Source organism: Chiloscyllium punctatum, chromosome 19 (assembly GCF_047496795.1).
Source record: "Chiloscyllium punctatum isolate Juve2018m chromosome 19, sChiPun1.3, whole genome shotgun sequence".
Taxonomy (NCBI): Eukaryota; Metazoa; Chordata; class Chondrichthyes; order Orectolobiformes; family Hemiscylliidae; genus Chiloscyllium; species Chiloscyllium punctatum.
Window position 1 is genome coordinate 50,843,830 of NC_092757.1, and position 22,992 is coordinate 50,866,821.

Sequence of the window (22,992 nt, forward strand, 5' to 3'; positions counted from 1 at the left end):
ATCACAGAATTGCCACAGCTAACCTAACACTGACCAATCACAGTATCACCACAGCAAACCTAACATTGACAAATCACAGCATCGCCACAGCTAACCTCACACACACCCATCACAGCATCGCCACAGCTAACCCAACACTGACCCATCACAGCATCTCCACAGCTAACCTCACACACACCCATCACAGCATCGCCACAGCTAACCCAACACTGACCCATCACAGCATCTCCACAGCTAACCTCACACAGACCCATCACAGCATCGCCACAGCTAACCTAACATAGACCCACCACAGCATCACCACACCTAACCGAGCACAGACCAATCAAAACATAGCCACAGCTAACCTAACACATACTCATCACAGTATCGCCACAGCTAACCTAACACAGGCCCACCACAGTATTGCCACAGCTACCATAACACAGACCAATCACAGCATTGCCACAGCTAACCTAACACCGACCCATAACAGAATTGCCACAGCTAACCTAACACAGACCCATCACAGTATCGCTGTAGCTAACCTAACACACACCCATCATAGTAACTCCACAGCTAACCTCACATAGACCAATCACAGCATCACCACAGCTATCCTAACACGGACCCATCACACCATCACCACAGCTAACCTAACACAGATGCATCACAGCATCACCATAGACAACATCACACAGACCTATCACAATATCGCCACAGCAAATCTACCAAGGACATATCACACCATCGCCACAGCTAACCTAACACAGACCAATCACTGCATCACCACAGCTAACCTAACACAGACCAATCACAGCATCACCACAGTAAACCTAACACAGACCAATCACAGTATCACCACAGCTAACCTAACACTGACCAATCATAGTATCGCCACAGCTAACCTAACATTGACAAATCACAGCATCGCCACAGCTAACCTAACATTGACAAATCACAGTATCACCACAGCTAACCTCACACACACCCATCACAGCATTGCCACAGCTAATCTAACACTGACCCATCACAGCATCGCCACAGCTAACCTAACACTGACCCATCACAACATCCCCACAGCTAACCTCACACAGACCCATCACAGCATCGCCACAGCTAAACTAACATAGACCCATCACAGTATCACCACAGCTAACCTCACACAGACCCATCACATCATTGCCACAGGTAACCTAACACACACCCATCACAGTAACTCCACAGCTAACCCAACACAGACCCATCACAGCATCGCCATAGCTAACCTTACACAGACCCATTACAGTATCGCCACAGCTAACCTAACACACACCCATCATTGTAACTCCACAGCTAACCTCACACAGACCCATCACTGCATCACCACAGCTAACCTAACACACACCCATCACAGTAACTCCACAGCTAACCTCACACAGACCCATCACAGCATCGCCACAGCTAACCTAACACACACCCATCATTGTAACTCCACAGCTAACCTCACACAGATCCATCACTGCATCACCACAGCTAACCTAACACACACCCATCACAGTAACTCCACAGCTAACCTCACACAGACTCATCACAGCATCGCCACAGCAAACCTAACACTGACCCATCACAGCATCGCCACAGCTAACCAAACACAGACCCATCACAGTATCGCCATAGCTAACCTTACACAGACCCATCACGGTATCGCCACAGCTAACCTAACATAGACCAATCACAGCATCGCCACAGCTATCCTAACACTGATCCATCACACCATCACCACAGCTAACCTAACACAGACGCATCACAGCATCACCATAGACAACATCACAATATCCCCACAGCATATCTACCAAAGACATATCACACCATCGCCACAGCTAACCTAATACAGACCATTCACTGCATCACCACAGCTAACCTAACATAGACCTATCACAGCATCGCCACAGTTAACCTAACACAGACTCATCACAGCATCGCCACAGCAAACCTAACAATGACCCATCACAGCATCGCCACAGCTAACCTAACACAGACCCATCACAATATCATCACAGCTAACCTCACACAGACCAATCACAGCATCGCCACAGCTAACCTAACATAGACCCATCACATTATCTCCACAGCTAACCGAACACAGACCCATCACAGTATCACCACAGCCAACCTAACACAGACCCATCACAATATCGCCACAGCTAACCTAACACAGACCCATCACAGCATCACCACAGGAAACCTAACACAGACCCATCACAGCATCGCCACAGCTAACCTAACACTGACCCATCACAGCATCGCCACAGCAAACCTAACTCAGACACATCACAGTATCTCCACAGCTCACATAATACAGACCCATCACAGCATTGCCACAGCTAACCTTACACAGACCCATCACAGCATCGCCACAGCTAACTTAACACACACCCATCACAGCATCGCCACAGCTAACCTAACACAGACCAATCACAGCCAACCTTACACAGACCTATTACAGTATCACCGCAGCTAATTGAACACTGACCCATCACAGTATCGTCACAGCTAACCTAACACAGACCCATCACAGCATCGCCACAGATAACATCACACAGACCTATCACAATATCATCACAGCAAATCTACCACAGACATATCACACCATCGCGACAGCTAACCTAACACAGACCCATCACTGCATGACCACAACTCACCTAACTTGACCTATCACAGCATCGCCACAGCTAACCTAACACAGACCAATCACAGTATCACCACAGCTAACTTAACACTGACCAATCACAGATCACCACAGCTAATCTCATACAGACCTATCATAGCATCGTCACAGATAACATCACACAGACCTATAACAATATCACCACAGCAAATCTACCACAGACATATCACAGCATCGCGACAGCTAACCTAACACAGACCCATCACTGCATCACCACAGCTAACCTAACATAGACCCATCACATTATCTACACAGCTAACCTAAAACAGATCCAACACATCATCGCTACAGCTAACCGAATACAGATCAATCACAATGTCGCCACAGCTAATCTAACACAGACCAATCACAGCATCGCCAAACTAAACTAACACAGAGTAATCACAGCATCGCAACACCTAACCTACACAGAACAATCACAACATCGCCACAGCTAACCTAACGTAGACCCATCACAGCATCGCCAAACTAAACTAACACAGACCAATCACAGCATTGCCACACCTAACCTAACACGGATCAATCACAATATCGCCACAGCTAACCTAACACTGACCTATCACAACATCGCCACAGCTAACGTAACATACACCCATCACACCATCGGCTAACCTAACACAGACCCATCACAATATCATCACAGCAAACCTAACACAGACACATCACAGCATCACCACAGATAACACACACAGACCTATCACAATATCGCCACAGCAGATCTACCACAGACATATCACACAATCACCACAGCTAACCTAACCCAGACCCATCACTGCATCACCACAGCTAACCTAATACAGACCAATCACAGCATTGCCAAAGTTAACCTTACCCAGACCCATCACAGCATTCCCAGAGCTAACCTCACAAATACTCATCACAGCATCGCCACAGCTAATCCAACACAGACCCATCACAGCATCACCACAGCAAACCTAACACAGACACATCACAGTATCTCCACAGCTAACCCAACACATACACATCACAGTATCTCCACAGCTAACCTCACACAGACCAATCACAGCATTGCCACAGCTAACCTAACACAGACCCATCACAGCATTGCCACAGCTAACCTAACACTGACCAATCACAGGATCACCACAGCAAACGTAACAATGACAAATCACAGCATCGCCATAGCTAACCTCACACACACCCTCATTACTGCATCACCACACCTAACCTAGCACAGACCAATCAAAACATCGCCACAGTTAACATAATACAGACCAATCACAGCATTGCCACAGCGAACCTAACACTGACCCACCACAGCATCGCAACACCTAACCTAACACAGACCCATCACAGCATCACCACACCTAACCTAGCACAGACCAATCAAAACATCGCCACAGCTAACCTAACACAGGCCCATCACAGTATTGCCACAGCTAACCTAACACAGACCTATCAGAGTATCGCCACAGCTAACATAACACAGACCAATCACAGCATCGCCACAGCTAACCTAACACTGACCCATCACAGTATCACCACAGCTAACCTCACACACACCCATCACAGCATCGCCACAGCTAATCCAACACAGACCCATCACAGCATCACCACAGCAAACCTAACACAGACACATCACAGTATCTCCACAGCTAACCCAACACATACACATCACAGTATCTCCACAGCTAACCTCACACAGACCAATCACAGCATTGCCACAGCTAACCTAACACAGACCCATCACAGCATTGCCACAGCTAACCTAACACTGACCAATCACAGGATCACCACAGCAAACGTAACAATGACAAATCACAGCATCGCCATAGCTAACCTCACACACACCCTCATTACTGCATCACCACACCTAACCTAGCACAGACCAATCAAAACATCGCCACAGTTAACATAATACAGACCAATCACAGCATTGCCACAGCGAACCTAACACTGACCCACCACAGCATCGCAACACCTAACCTAACACAGACCCATCACAGCATCACCACACCTAACCTAGCACAGACCAATCAAAACATCGCCACAGCTAACCTAACACAGGCCCATCACAGTATTGCCACAGCTAACCTAACACAGACCTATCAGAGTATCGCCACAGCTAACATAACACAGACCAATCACAGCATCGCCACAGCTAACCTAACACTGACCCATCACAGTATCACCACAGCTAACCTCACACACACCCATCACAGCATCGCCACAGCTAATCTAACACAGACCAATCACAGCATTGCCACAGCTAACCTAACACTGACCCATCACAGCATCCCCACAGCTAACCTCACACAGCCCCATCACAGCATCGCCACAGCTAACCTTACACAGACCCATTACAGTATCCCCGCAGGAAACCTAACACACACCCATCATAGTAACTCCACAGCTAAACGAACATAGACCTATCACAGCATCGCCACAGCTATCCCAACACTGACCCATCACACCATCACCACAGCTTACCTAACACAGACGCATCACAGCATCACCATAGACAACATCACACAGACCTATCATAATATCGCCACAGCAAATCTACCAAAGACATATCACACCATCGCCACAGCTAACCTAACACAGACCAATCACTGCATCACCACAGCTCATCTAACATAGACCTATCACAGCATCGCCACAGTTAACTTAACACAGACCAATCACAGTATCACCACAGCTAACCTAACTCTGACCAATCACAGCATCGCCACAGCTAAACTTACACAGACCCATTACAGTATCGCCGCAGCTAACCCAACACACACCCATCACAGTAACTCCACAGCTAACCTTACACAGACCCATCACAGCATCGCCACAGCTAACCTAACACACACCCATCACAGTAAATCCACAGCTAACCGAACACAGACCCATCACGGTATCGCCACAGCTAACCTAACATAGACCAATCACAGCATTGCCACAGATAACCTAACACAGACCCATCACAGTATCTCCACAGCAAACCTAGCACAGACCCATCACAGTTTCGCAATACAAACCTAACATAGGCCAATCCCAGCTTCACCAAAGCTAACCTAACACACACCCATCACAGCATTGCCACAGCTAACCTAACACAGACCCATCATAGTATCACCACAGCTAACCTAACACAGGCCCATCACAGTATTGCCACAGCTAACCTAACACAGACCCATCACAGCATTGCCACAGTATCACCACAGCAAACGTAACAATGACAAATCACAGCATCGCCACAGCTAACCTCACACACACCCATCACAGCATCGCCACAGCTAATCTAACACACACCAATCACAGCATCGTCACAGCTAACCTAACACAGACCCATCATAGTATCACCACAGCTAACCTAACACAGGCCCATCACAGTATTGCCACAACTAACCTAACACAGACCCATCACAGTATCGCCACAGCTAACATAACACAGACCAATTACAGCATTGCCACAGCTAACCTAACACACACCAATCACAGCATTGCCACAGCTAACCTAACACAGACCCATCACAGTATCGCCACATCTAACCTCGCACAGACCAATCTAAACATCGCCACAGCTAACATAATACAGACCCATCACAGCATCCCCACAGCTAACCTCACACACACCCATCACAGTAACTCCACAGGTAACCCAACAGTGACCCATCACAGCTTTGCCACAGCTAAAATAACACAGATGAATCGCAATATCGCCACAGCGAACCTAACACAGACCCATCGCAACAACGCCACAGCAAACCTAACACTGACCAATCACAGCATTGCCATACCTAACCTAACATAGACCCATCACAGCATCACCACACCTAACCTAGCACAGACCAGTCTAAACATCGCCACAGCTAACCTCACACACACCCATCACAGCATCACCACACCTAACCTAGCACAGACCAGTCTAAACATCGCCACAGCTAACCTCACACACACCCATCACAGCATCACCACAGCAAACCTAACACAGACCCATCAGAGTATTGCCACAGCTAACATAACACAGACCAATCACAGCATTGCCACAGCTAACCTAACACTGACCCATCACAGAATTGCCACAGCTAACCTAACACTGACCAATCACAGTATCTCCACAGCAAACCTAACATTGACAAATAACAGCATCGCCACAGCTAACCTCACACACACCCATCACAGTATCACCACAGCAAACCCAACACAGACCCATCACAGCATCGCCATAGCTAACCTTACACAGACCCATTACAGGATTGCCGCAGCTAACCTAACACACACCCATCATAATAACTCCACAGCTAACCTCACACACACCCATCACAGCATCGCCACAACTAACGTAACACACACCCATCACATTAACTCCACAGCTAACCGAACACAGACCCATCACGGTATCGCCACAGCTAACCTAACATAGACCCATCACACCATCACCACAGCTAACCTAACACAGACGCATCACAGCATCACCATAGACAACATCACACAGACCTTTCACAATATCACAACAGTAAATCTACCAAAGACATATCACACCATCGCCACAGCTAACCTAACACAGACCAATCACTGCATCACTACAGCTAACCTAACATAGACCTATCACAGCATCGCCACAGTTAACCTAACACAGATCAATCACAGTATCACCAGAGCTAACCGAAAACTGACCAATCACAGCATCGCCACAGCTAACCTAACATAGACCCATCACAGTATCACTACAGCTAACCTCACACAGACCCAGCACATCATTGCCACAGGTAACCTAACACACACCCATCACAGTAACTCCACAGCTATCCCAACACAGACCCATCACAGCATCGCCATAGCTAACCTTACACAGACCCATTACAGTATCGCCGCAGCTAACCTAACACACACCCATCGTAATAACTCCACAGCTAACCTCACACAGAACCATCACAGCATCGTCACAACTAACCTAACACACACCCATCACAGTAACTCCACAGCTAACTGAACACAGACCCATCACGGCATCGCCACAGCTAACATTACATAGACCAATCACACCATCACCACAGCTAGCCTAACACGGACCATCACAGCATCACCATAGACAACATCACACAGACCTATCACAATATCACCACAGCAAATCTACCAAAGACATATCACACCATCGCCACAGCACACCTAACACTGACCCATCACAGGATCGCCACAGCAAACCTAACACAGGCACATCACAGTATCGCCACAGCTAACCTAACACAGACCAGTCACAGCATTGCCACAGCTTACCGAACACAGAACATCACAGCATTGCCACAGCTTACCTTACACAGACCCATTACAGTATCGCCGCAGCTAACCTAACACAGACCAATCACAGCATTGCTACAGCTAACCTTGCACAGACCCATTACAGTATCGCCGCAGCTAACCCAACACACACCCATCACAGTAAATCCACAGCTAACCTCACACAGATCCATCACAGCATCGCCACAGCAAACCTAGCACACACACATCACAGCATCGCCATAGCTAACCTTACACAGACCCATTACAGTATCGCCGCAGCTAACCTAACACACACCCATCGTAATAACTCCACAGCTAATCTCACACAGAACCATCACAGCATCGTCACAACTAACCTAACACACATCCATCACAGTAACTCCACAGCTAACTGAACACAGACCCATCACGGTATCGCCACAGCTAACCTTACATAGACCAATCACACCATCACGACAGCTAACCTAACACAGACAAATCACTGCATCACCATAGACAACATCACACAGACCTATCACAATATCACCACAGCAAATCTACCAAAGACATATCACACCATCGCCACAGCTAACCTAACACAGGCCAATCACTGCATCACCACAGCTAAACTAACATAGACCTATCACTGCATCGCCACAGTTAACCTAACACAGACCAATCACAGTATCACCAAGCTAACCTCACACAGACCCATCACAGCATTGCCACAGGTAACCTAACACCCACCCATCACAGTAACGCCACAGCTAACCGAACACACACCCATCACGGTATCGCCACAGCTAACCTAACATAGACCAATCACAGCATCGCCACAGCTATCCTAACACTGACCCATCACACCATCACCACAGCTAACCTAACACAGACGCATCACAGCATCACCATAGACAACATCACACAGACCTATCACAATATCGCCACAGCAAATCTACCAAAGACATATCACACCATCGCCACAGCTAACCTAACACAGACCAAACACTGCATGACCACAGCTAACCTAACATAGACCTATCACAGCATCGCCACAGCAAACCTAACACAGACCCATCACGGTATCGCCACAGCTAACCTAACACAGACCAATCACAGCATTGCCACAGCTAATCTAACACTGACCCGTCACAGCATCACCACAGCAAACCTAACACAGACACATCACAGTATCTCCAAATCTAACCTACCACAGACACTTCACAGCATCGCCACAGCCAACCTAACACAGACCCATCGGGGTATTTCCACAGCTAACATAACACAGACCCATCTCAGTATCGCCACAGCTAACCTAACACAGACCCATCACAGTATCGCCACAGCTAACATAACACAGACCAATCACAGCATTGCCACAGCTGACCTAACACTGACCCATCACAGAATTGCCACAGCTAACCTAACACTGACCAATCACAGTATCACCACAGCAAACCTAACATTGACAAATAACAGCATCGCCACAGCTAACCTCACACACACCCATCACACGATCACCACAGCTAACCCAACACAGACCCATCACAGCATCGCCATAGCTAACCTTACACAGACCCATTACAGTATCGCCGCAGCTAACCTAACACACACCCATCATAATAACTCCACAGCTAACCTCACACAGACCCATCTCAGTATCGCCACAACTAACCTAACACACACCCATCACATTAACTCCACAGCTAACCTAACACAGACGCATCACAGCATCACCATAGACAACATCACACAGATCTATCACAATATCGCCACAGCAAATCTACCAAAGACATATCACAGCATCGCCACAGCTAACCTAACACAGACCATTCACTGCATCACCACAGATAACCTAACACAGACCAATCACTGCATCACCACAGCTAACCTAACATAGACCTATCACAGGATCGCCACAGTTAACCTAACACAGACCAATCACAGTATCGCCACAGCTAACCTAACACTGACCCATCACAGCATCACCACAGCAAACCTAACACAGACACATCACAGCATCGCCACAGCTAACCTAACACTGACCAATCACAGCATCTCCACAGCTAACCTCACACAGACCCATCACAGCATTGCCACAGGTAACCACACACACTCATCACACTATCACCACAGATAACCCAACACAGACCCATCACAGCATCGCCATAGCTAACCTTACACAGACCCATTACAGTATCGCCGCAGCTAACCTAACACACACCCATCACAGTAACTCCACAGCTAAACGAACATAGACCTATCACAGCATCGCCACAGTTAACCTAACACTGACCAATCACAGCATCGCCACAGCTAACCTAACATAGACCCAACATGCCATCGCCACAGCTAACCTAACACTGACCCATCACAGCATGGCCACAGCTAACCTAACACTGACCCATCACAGCATGGCCACAGCTAACCTAACACTGACCATTCACAATATCGCCACAACTAACCTAACACAGACCAATCACAGCATCGCCACAGCTAACCTAACACTGACCAATCACAGTATCGCCACAGCAAACCTAACACAGACACATCACAGTATCACCACAGCTAACCTTACACCGACACATCACAGCATCGCCACAGCTAACCTTACACAGACCCATTACAGTATCGCCACAGCTAACCTAACACAGACCAATCACAGCATTGCCACAGCTAACCTTACACAGACCCATTACAGTTTCGTCGCAGCTAACCTAACACACAACCATCACAGTAACTCCACAGCTAACCTTATACAGACCCATCACAGCATCGCCACAGCTAACCTCACACACACCCATCACAGTAACTCCATAGCTAACCTTACACAGATCCATCACAGCATCGCCACAGCTAACCTAGCACACACCCATCAAAGTAACTCCACAGCTAACCGAACACAGACCCATCACGGTATCGCCACAGCTAACCTAACATAGACCAATCACAGCATTGCCACAGCTAACATAATACAGACCTATCACAGCATCGCCACAGCTAACCTAACACAGACCAATCACAGCTAACCTTACACAGACCTATTACAGTATCACCGCAGCTAACCGAACACAGACCCATCACAGTATCGCCATAGCTAACCTAACATAGACCAATCACAGCATTGCCACAGCCAAGATAACACAGACCTATCACAGCATCGCCACAGCTAATCTAACACTGACCCATCACAGCATTGTCACAGCTAACCTAACACAGACCAATCACAGCATCGCTACAGCTAACCTAACACAGACCAATCACAGCATCGCCACAGCTAACCTAACACAGACCAATCACAGCATCGCCACAGCTAACCTAACACTGACCCATCACAGTATCACCACAGCTAACCTAACACAGACACATCACAGGATCTCCAAATCTAACCTAAGACAGACACATCACAGCATCGCCACAGCTAACCTAACATAGACCCGTCACATTATCACCACAGCTAACCTAACACAGACCCATCACAGTATCGCCACAGCTAACCTAACACAGACCAATCACAGCATCAGCACATATAATCTCACACAGACCTATCACAATATCGCCACAGCAAAACTACCACATTCATATCACACCATCGCCACAGCTAACTAAACAAAGATCCATCACAACATCGCCACAGCTAACCTCACACATACCCATCACAGCATCGCCACACCTAACCTCACACATACCCCTCACAGCATCGCCACAGCTAACCTAACACAGATCCATCACAGCATCACCACAGCTAACCTAACATAGACCCATCACACCATCGCCATAGCTAACCAAACACAGACCCATCACAGCATCGCCACAGCTAACCTCACACATACCCATCATACCATCGCCACAGCTAACCTAACACAGGCCAATCACAGCATCGCTACAGCTAACCTAACACAGACCCCACACTGTATCACCACAGCTATTCTAACATAGACCCATCACAATATCGCCACAGCTATACTAACACAGACCCATCACAGCATTGCCACAGCTAACCTAACACAGACCCATCACAGTATCGCCAGAGCTAACCTAAGACAGTCCCATCACATTATCTCCACAGCTGACCTAACACAGACCCATCACAGAATTGCAATGCAAACCTAACACAGACCAATCACAACATTGCCACAGCTAACCTAACACAGACCCATCACAGTATCGCCAGAGCTAACCTAGCATAGTCCCATCACATTATCTCCACAGCTAACCTAACACAGACCCATCACAGAATTGCAATGCAAACCTAACACAGACCAATCACAGCATCAGCACAGATAACCTCACACAGACCTATCACAATATCGCCACAGCAAAACTACCACATTCATATCACACCATCGCCACAGCTAACCTAACACAGGCCAATCACAGCATTGCTATAGCTAACCTAACACCGATCCATTACACTATCGCTACAGCTTACCTAACACAGACACATCACAGTATCTGCACAGCTAACCTAACATACACCCATCACAGTATCTCCACAGCTAACCTAACACAGACCCATCACAGTATCGCAACGCAAACCTTACAGAGACTAATCACAGCATCCCCACAGCTAACCTAACACAGACCAATCACAGCATCACCATAGCTAACCTCACACAGACCTATCACAGCATTGCCACAGCTAACCTAAAATAGACCCGTCACATTATCTCCACAGCTAACCCAACACAGACCCATCACAGAATCGCAATGCAAACCTAACACTGTCCAATCACAGCATCAGCACAGATAACCTCACACAGACCTATCACAATATCGCCACAGCAAAACTACCACATTCATATCACACCATCATCACACCTAACCTAACACAGACCAATCACATCGCCACAGCTAACCTAACACAGACCCATCACACTATCACCACAACTAACCTAACACAGACCATCACAGTATCGCTGCAGCTAACCTAATACAGACCCACCACAGTATCGCCACAGCTAAGTTAACACACACATCACAGTAGCGCCACAGATAACCTCACACAGACCTATCACAATATCGCCATAGCAAATCAACCGCAGACATATCACACTATTGCCACAGCTAACCTATCACTGACCAATCATAGCATCGCCACAGCTAACCCAACACAGACCCACCACAGCATCACCACAGCTAACCTAACACTGACCTATCACAGTATCTCTACAGCTAAACTGACACAGTCCCAACCTTGGATTAGAACCTCCCTATCTCTTCTGTTTGATATCCAATCTCCCACCTTCAGGATACTCTAATTAAAGAACAGGTGACGCGGTGGTACAGTGTTTAGCACTGCTGCCTCACAACACCAGGATCCCAGGTTCGATTCCAACTTTGCGTGACTCTCTGTGTGGAGTTTGCACACTTTCCCTGAGTCTGTGTGTGTTTCTTCTGGGTGTTCTCCCACAGTCCAAGCATGTACAGGTCAGGTCAATTGGCCATGGTAAATTAACTATAGTGTTCGGTCCATTAGCCAGAGGGAAATGGATCTGGATGGGATACTCTTTGGAGGGTCAGTTTGGGCTGATGGGCCTGTTTCTACACTTTAGGGAATCTAATCCAAGGAAATGGCACGCGGAATGATGAACCCGGGTTGTGTGGAATAATTGGTGAGTCTGTGGTTACTCTTCTTAGAACAGAAAAAGTTAAACATCTAATCATGGAATTAAAGAATGGTCACAGAGCATCAGAAGGCCATTTAACCTGTCATGTTCTCCATAAGAACAACTCATTGATCTGAATGCCCTGACTTGCTGCCACAGCCCATCAAATTATTTCTCTTCCTTTTGAAAGCCACCCTTCAATCTGTCTTCACCACAGTTTCAGTCAGTGCCTTTCCAATCCTAACCACTTGCTGAATGAAAATAATATTTTCCCCAACACATCTTTGACTCTTTTTCCATTCCTCTCAACCATGTCCTCTGGTTCTTGATTCTCCCGACAATATTCTCCCTATATACTCTTTACGGACCCTTTATGACTTTGAATACCTCAAATAAATTGTCTTAGAGTCATAGAGTCATAGAGATGTACAGCATGGAAACAGACCCTTCAGTCCACCTTGTCCATGCCAACCAGATATCCCAACCCAATCTCGTCCCACCTGCCAGCACCCGGCTCATATCCCTCCAAACCCTTCCTATTCATATACCCATCCAAATGCCTTTTAAATGTTGTAATTTTACCAGCCTCCACCATATCCTCTGGCAGCTCACTCCATACACATACAACCCTCTGTATGAAAAAGTTGTCCTTTAGTCCCTTTTACATCTTTCCCCTCTCACCCTAAACCTATACCCTCTAGTTCTGGACTCCCTTACCCCAGGGAAAAGACCTTGTGTATTTACTCTGTCCATGCCCCGTCTCTCAGTTTTTGTCCTTCAGAAGCACAGTCCTGGTATTTCCAATCTAACCCTATAACTAAGTTCCTCATACCTGGAACCATTCTTGCAAGTCTCGCCTGCTCTCTTTCCCAAGCCTTCGTTTCCCTTCTAAAATGAGGCCAAATGTTCGGTGAACTGTCCCGGAGGGTTGATAATGGGCACATGGAGATTTAGGATCGTTGGCAATTAAGGAGAGTTCTTCATTATGTGGCAAAGTTTGAAATGAATTCAGAAGATAGACTCGATAATATCATTTGGAGAAAAGCGAATTGGAAACATAACTGAAAAGAAAATCATTTGCAAGGCCAGGGGTAGAGAGATAGAATAGAAGATAGATTCCCTACAGTGTGAAAACAGACCATTTGGCCCAACAAGTCCACACTATCCCTCCGAAGAGTAAACCACCCAGGCCCATTCCCCCTCCCCTATATTTACCCCTGACTAATACACCTAAGCAACACATCCCTGAACACTACGGGCAATTTTGCATGGCCAATCTACCTAAACTTCACATCTTTGGACTGTGGGAGGAAAGCGGAGAACCCAGAGGAAACCCACGCTGACACTGGGAGAATGTGCAAACTCCACACAGTTGCCCAAGGCAGGAATCGAACCCGAGTCCCTGGCACTGTGAGGCAGCTGTACTTACCACTGAGCCACCGTGCCACCCAAAGTGGTAGACTAATCAGATAGTTCTTTCAAAGGGTTAGTACAGATACAATGGGCAGGATAGTCTCTTGTTCCACGACTGGGTATTATGAAGAGTAGGTTTTTATTCCTGATGAAGGGCTTTTGCCCGAAATGTCGATTTCGAAGCTCCTTGGATGCTGCCTGAACTGCTGTGCTCTTCCAGCACCACTAATCCAGAATTATGAAGAATATGTGTGGCTCAGTGTAGGACAACGAGAGAGTGCAGTCATGGGTGTACTCACCATTTCATCCAAGTTTCTGAAATCACACAGCTCCTTCTGTGGTTTGGGTCTCGGAGGGATGGTCTCCGATGGCAGATCCATCTCCTCCCGGATCTCTTCCTCGATCTGTTCCTCCATCTGAATGAGGACCGGGGCCAACATCCCAAATTTGGAGGCTCTCCTCGCCACCTCCAGCAGGCACAGCACAACGTTCTTCTTGTTTTTCCTCAGCACCAGGTCCTCGGTCTCAAACATTAACACATCTGCAAATTGGAACAGGGTCAGCAGTCAGATCCAAGCAGCCTCCAAGCTCAGGAGACAATGCACAGGCAGCAGGTCGATAAAGAATGACCTGCATTTGTATAGTGTCTGCAGTGATCTCAGAGCAACTCCCCCTGCCCTATCCCAAAGCTCTTGACAGCCAATAAAGAATTCTTTGCGATCCAGTCATGGTAAGAGTCATCGAGTCGTACAGCACAGAAACAGACCCTTCGGTCCAACCAGTTCACATCAACCATGTTCCCAAACTAAGCTAGTCCCACCTGTCTGTGCTTGGTCTATCCCCTCTCAAACATTCCTTATTCATTTACCTAATCAAATGTCTTTTAAATATAATTGTACCCACATCCATCACTTCCTCTGGAACTTCATTCCACACATGAACCAAATTTGTGCCCAAGTCTTTTTTTTAAAATCTTTCTCCTCTCACCTCAAAAATATGCCCCCTGATCTTGAAATTCTCCACCCTAGGGAAAAGACACCTGCCATTCACCACCACAATTTTATAAACTTCCATAAGGTCACATCAAAAGATGTTCACGCTGGATTTGAAACATTAACTCTGCTTCTCTCACCACAGATGCGGCCAAACCTGCGAGTTTCTCCAGCATCCTCTGTTTTATATTTCATTATAAATTAATATTGGTTTGAAAGGGAATAGCAACTGATAGTTTTTACCTCAGCTCTTTAGATTGTCAATAGTTTATGTCATGTCTTATGAAATGGTGGGGTTGACAGTATTGACATGTCCAATTTGCATAATTATATCCCACAATCCTATTCCTCAATTGTCCTGGTCTAATTACTCTTGTTGCCAAGGCTATTAGCGTACACTATAAAGGCAGCATTCTTGATCACACAGCATTGCCCTTTGAGGTGAAGGGCAGTGCTTGTCACTGGCCACTCGGGTGTTTTCCTATCTTCCTGGTGGTGGAAATTGAATCAAGATTCGTGTACCTTGTGTCTCTCACTGTGTCTCACACCTGCAAAAAAAAGAAGAAAAAACAAAAAAAAAGAAAAAAATAAAGAGGAGTGTCAGAAAATTCTGTTCACTCTGAGAGCTGGCTCTTGAGAGAGCTGGATCAGTGTGTGTGCGTGCGAAAAAAGAAAGAACAGGAGCGTCAGACATCCTGTTCACTCTCTGACAGAAAAAGAAAAAAAAAAAAAGGCAGCGTTCTGGATAAAACTGCGATATTTAGACCAGCTCAGGCAGAAGCTCAGTTCTCGGGTTGAGGAAGTTCAGGCTGGGGACCTGGAGACATGAAGCATTGGGTGTATTGTAATTATCCTTTGAGGGCAGAGAGTGAGAAGGAAAATCCGTTCTCTTACAGGAAATCTCTTCAGAAGGTCGTGGAGACAGGGCTCAACGAATATTTCAAGACAGAGGCTGTTCAATTCTTGTCAGGTAAGGAATCAAAAATTATGAATGGAAATATGGAATTTAAATCACAAACAGACCAGCCATGGTATTAACAAATGGTGGGACAGGCTTGAGGGACTGAATGCCGCTACCTTTACTTGTAAATATTGTTTAATCAACCTGTTCAGGAACGTATACACCTCTGGTGCAGTTGAGACTCAAACCTGGGTCTCCTGGCTCAGAGATACAGACATTACCACTGTGCCACAAGAGGGCCCATATAACCAAAGCAGTGAGATGGGATCTTTTATGACTACCAAAAAGGGTAGCTAGGGCTCCATCTAAAATCTCATCTGAGCACAGCACCATTGATATTACAGCACTTCCCCAGATTCTGTGGCTCAAGTCTCTACAGTGGGACTTTGATCCGCGGTTTTCAGATTGACACCCAAAACTGAGGGTGGTAATGAAACAGGAAAAGCTCCTGGAGGGTGTGGGCAATACGGGTCTTCTGGAAAGGGCAAGAGGAAGGATCAGATTCATCCCTCCCCAGCCAATGTTATGCAACTCCCCCTTGTGTTAACCTGTAGAACTGCTCCCATAAATGTGATTTATTCTTTGGATTGGTGCTGTATAAGAACAGAGAGTTAAAAATCACACAACACCAGGTTATAGACCAGCAGGTTTATTTGGAAGCACTAGCTTTCGGAGCGCTGTTCCTTCATCAGGTGGTTGTGAAGCAGGACCAGAAGACACAGAATTTATAGCAAAAGGTCACAGTGTCATGCAAGTAAAATGATATATTGAACAAACCTAGATTGTTATTAAGTCTTCCATCTTTTAGCAGCATGGATTACAGGTTTCGGTTCATTAATATGTAAATCCTACAGCTTCTTTTAAGTTACATTCTCGAGATAACGTAAGGTTTTCTGAAAAAAAAGGTGACATCTCAGCTCAGACAACGCCTTAAAGGTGTGAGGTTAGAGTGTGTCTGTATCCCAATCTTGAGTCAGACTGGTTCTATTTCCAAAGTGGAATTTACAAAATATTACATGGATTGACTGCCTGCATTGAGTGTCTGCAGATTATGCATTTTTGAGCAAAATAGAATGTATCTGCAAACATAATTCTGCCAGTACAAATGCACCCCATAGACTTATATGCATGTGTGTGTGTGTGTGTGTGCGCGCGTGTGTGTGTGTGTGTGTGTGCGCTTGCAGGATGTGGGGGGAGGGAGGGTGGAGAGAAAGAGAGCGCATGTGAGTGTGTGCCTGTGAGTGTGTGTAAGCTTGATAAAGTGTGTGTGTGAGTGTGATGGGGATAAGCCTATGAGAGGGTGTGTGCATGGATGTGAGTGTGGGGGATGCATGTATATGTGTGTGTGTGTGTGTGTGTGTATGAGAGAGGGTCTGCATCAGTGTATGGGTAAGACTGCGTGTGTGTGTGAGAGAGGGGGTATTGTGACATGAACCCTCTGGTTCAGGTCTCAGTTGAGGCCATCCCCATGGGTAGCAAACTTGGCTACTCAGCCACTCTGCGTTGCTGCCTGGCCCGAAGTCTGCCTTGGAGGATGGTCACCTGAAGACCTGAGGCCGAATATCCCGGACCGCTGAAGTGATCCCCCAACTGGGAGAGAACACCCCTGTCTGGTGATTGTGGCGCAGTGTTCATTCATCCATTGCGTAGCATCTGTTTGGTCTCGCCAATGTACCATGCCTCAGGGCATCCTTGCCTGCAGCGTATGAGATAGACAGCGTTAACCAAGTCACGTGACTACCTACCGCTTACACAGGGGTGATGTCCTCACATGTAATGGTGGTATCTGTGTCCACATTCTGACACATCTTGCAGTGTGTACCATGGCGAGGTTGTATAGTGTTATCCTGAAAGCCGGGCAGTTTGCTGCGAACAATGATCTGTTTGAGGTTTGGTGGATACTTATAGGTGAGAAATGGAGGTGTGGGGAAGGTCTGGGCGAGGTGCTCATCCTCATTGATCATGTGTTGCAGGCTGCGAAGAACAGGGCGTAGTTTTTTGGCTCCTGGGAAGTACTGGACAACGAAGGGTACCCTGTCAGTTGCAGCACATGTCTGGCTCCCGAGGACGTCATTACAGTTTCTCATGGTGGCATGTTGGAACTGGCGATCAATGAGTTGTGCATCGTACCCTGTTCTTATGTGGGCACAGACAGACTTGTACTCACCAATAATAGATCCTCCTCAATCACCTTCTATCAATGGGTGAAGAGCTCCTACTGGAGACTCAATGTGGACCCAGTGCATTGGCATGCTCAATGGACATGGACCTTTTATTGCTGTGAAGATCAAGAGAAATGTAGAGAGAACCTGCAAACTCTACACAAGGCTTTCTTTGACCTTTGGCTTAAATGCAGCTGCCCGCAGAAATCCATCACCATCCTCTTCCTGCTGTGTGACAGCACGCCAGCCCTTCTCCTCACCAACAGATCCACCACTGACCCAATATTGGGGTCACAGACTGCATCAGCGCACCAACGCTCCGCCCCCATCCTCCTCACTGCAACACTCCGCCCCCGTCTCCATGGAGATTCCCACCGGAGTGGAGCTTCTCTAGCAGGATGAGCGGGAAACCATTGAACCGGCGTCATTCCAGTACTGAACCAAGACCGACCCAACCTTCATGATTGAGCTACAGAGTGTGGATGACCCGTGTTGTGTGTGTCCACTCGGAGCCTGAGATCTAGACCATTATCGACACATTGACAGAGGCACGTGAGACAGCGGGCCTTAGACTAAACCAGTAGGTGACAAAGGTCCTCTACCAGCCTGATGCTGCTGTTATTAACCATCAGCCAATGATCAAGACCCACAGGGACTCACTGGACCAATTCCCGTACCTCAGTATGGATAGGCATCTCCAGTGTGGACAGGCACCAACGATGAAATCCAACATGGCCTCCATTGTGGACAGGCACCAACGATGAAATCCAACATGGCCTCCCGTGCAACTACTGGCCGTCTGAGGAATAATGTGTGTGATAACAAAGACCTTAATCCCAGCAGCAAGCTCATTGTCCACAGGACACCATGTTACCTTCTGTACAGGTCACAAACATGGACATTGTACAAGAAAGACCTCAAATCCCTCAAGGGGTATCACCAATAAAGCCTCCATAAAGTCCTGAAACCCACCAGCGGGAGCGATGCTTCAATATCAGTGTGTTCACCCAGAGCAACCTCCCCACTGTCTCAGCATCAGTTATGAACAATGAATCATGTTGAGTGGGCAGCATCATCTCCATAATGGACACATATACCCCAAAACAAACTCTCTACTCCGAGCTCCAACCAGCTGGTTACCAGATTGACAGAATACTTCAACGCTGTCCTCAAAACTCTCACAAGAAATCCATCATATCCACTAACTCAAGAAAATCTCTAGCCCAAGGCCATATAAAATGATGAAGAAGGACGCGCAACCATTTTGAATGTCTCTGCCAGACCCAGATGAAGACCAAGTGCAAACAGCAGAAGGAGTGTATGATATGCAAATCATCTGTGAGGCGACACGGTGGCTCAGTGGCTAGCACTGCTGTCTCACACTGCCAGGGACCCGGGTTCGATTCCATGCTTGGGGAACTGTCCATGTGGAGTTTGCACACTCTCCCCGTGTCAGCATGGGTTTCCTCCCACAATCCAAAGATGTGCAGGTTAGATGAAGTGGCCATGCTAAATTGCCCATAGTGTTCAGGGAGGCGTAGGCTGGGTGCGTTAGTAGGGGAAATGGGTCTGGGCAGGTTACTCTTTGGAGGGTCGGTGTAGACTTGTTGGGCCGAAGACCCTGTTTCCACACTGTAGGGATTCATCCCCCCCACACACACAATTTAGCAAACACCCCCCTGCCTCTGCCAGGAAGGGAGGATGGGAGCAGTATCTGATTATTTAGTCACTTCAGGACCCACAACACTGGAGTAGATGAGAGTCATCCCTGGTCCTGAGGTACTACCAAAGAAGAAGAGGAAGATCCCATTAGATTACTACATCATAGAATCCCTACAGTGTGGAAACAGGCCATTCAGCCCATTGAGTCCACACCAATCCATCCCCCGCTTCCCTATAATACTGCTTTTCCCATGGCTAATCCATCCAGCCTGCACATCCATGAACGTTAGGGCCACCTAACCTGCACATTTTGGATTGTGGGAGGAAACTGGAGGAAACCCACACAGACACAGGAAGAATGTGCAAACTCCACACAGACAGTCCCGCGAGGCTGGAATCGAACTCAGGTCCCTGGCGCTGTGAGGCAGCACTGCTAACCACTGAGCCACCATATTGTATTACCATACAAGGAAGTCCTTTTCACACTAAAGCTACATTCGCTACGACACAGGAGTAGATGTGTACTCAGCTACAGGCTTGTTATACAGTTGTTCCCATCAATACAGTACCCCAGTGTTATAAGGCAGATCTGGCCCCAACAGTAATACACTACAAGGTGTTCATCTATTAGTGACATTATTAAAATATTTATAAAGGAACTATGGTCCTTTGTCCAGGTTTTTACACTATCTCTTCGTGAGGAGTAGTTAACTATCATATGTTACAGCTTGTGATTAAGCAAGCTCTGCTCTCTCTGACACCATAAACAGGAAAACTGCATTTATATCTTTCTCAGAGCTATCTCCGTTACTGTCTGAAGCAGATCATAATTAATCTTTTCCTGCCAGCTATCCCAAACCTTGATGTTTTTTCCTGGCTACCAGACAGGAGCGTGCAAATCAAGTACAAAGACAACACCCCATGGAGAATATATCTTCCTGAATGAGAACTGATTCTGTTACTCTTGGTTGAGGAGGAGCTGCTACATTGACATAAAAGGTCTGTGAACTGTGAGCTCCATGAGTAACATTGGAGCATGAGAAACACCCCTATTGTCACAATGATAATACAATTATTAACTGGACAAAGCAATTGATCTCTATCAATTAGTGGTCATCAGACATAACAATGTGATGAAGAAGACCTAGAATCCCTACAGTGTGGAAACAGGCCCTTCGGCCCACCAACCCTCCAAAGAGTAACCCACCCATTTCCCCCCTACCTAATGCGCCTCACCTAAACATCCCTGAACACTATGGGCAATTTAGCATGGCCAATACACCCAACCTACCCATCTTTGGACTGTGGGAGGAAACCGGAGCAAACCCGTACAAGCACTAGAAGAATGTGCAAACTCCACACAGAAAATCACCCAAGGTAGGAATCACACCTGGGTCCCTAGCACTGTGCAGCAGCAGTGCTAACTACTGAGCCACCATGCCAACCCTAACAATGGAGACTTTGGCAACAAAGGCCCCAAATCATTTGTTCACCTCGAGCACGGCACATTTGCCATGTTATGGAATAATAGAACAGACACAGCATTGGAGACCACTCAGCCCTTCTCATCTGTGCCACCTCTCTTTTCAACAGTCTCACTGCCTCAACCTTCACTAAACTCTGCACATGTTTGCTCCTCCAGCTTATCTCTCCACGCTTCAGGCCCACTGCCTTTATTCCTGATGAAGGGCTTTTGCCTGAAACGTCGATTTCGAAGCTCCTTAGATGCTGCCTGAACTGCTGTGCTCTTCCAGCACCACTAATCCAGAATCTGGTTTCCAGTATCTGCAGTCATTGTTTTTACATGTTTGCCTTTGCCTGCCATCTTTCCTTGTGCTGCGTATGAAGCTAACATTGTATTAAGGTTCTTCTGAAATATCCTGGCACATTTTACCTTGCTGAAGACATGACATGCATGCAAATTAGTGTCTGTGCTGCTTTCTCATTGTTAGAGACCATGCCAGAATTGGTGTCTGAACCACTGGGTTAAAGATCACTGCGGATCCCAATCTCGATCACAAACTCCAGTCTCCTGCTGCAAGTGGTTGTTGGGTGATCAAGGGGCAAGTTGAATAGAGAGTGTGGGATCTTCCTATTCGGTATTTGGGTTCAGTGAAAGCTTCTTTATAAAGCATTTTTAAAACATGAAATATGTGTTTCATAGAGAGCTCTGACCTGCTGGAGATCAATTAGCATTCTATACCATCATAAGTCTATTATGAGCATAGTACTGTGGATGCTTGAAATCTGGAATAGACAGAGAATGTTGGAGAAACTCAGCAGGTCTGGCAGT

At 46.8% G+C, this 22,992-nt stretch overlaps 1 protein-coding gene across 2 annotated transcripts in view; it reads right to left on the bottom strand.

Moving 5' to 3' along the window:
* The window catches only part of gas2l2 (growth arrest specific 2 like 2), a 113,734-nt gene that overhangs the window by 47,369 nt on the left and 43,373 nt on the right, over positions 1 to 22,992 (bottom strand). For both annotated transcript variants that reach the window (XM_072589363.1, XM_072589362.1), the window contains exon 2: positions 15,222 to 15,463. In XM_072589363.1, coding sequence (XP_072445464.1) covers positions 15,222 to 15,463 — 242 coding nt within the window. The remainder of the gene's footprint in view (positions 1 to 15,221; positions 15,464 to 22,992) is intronic.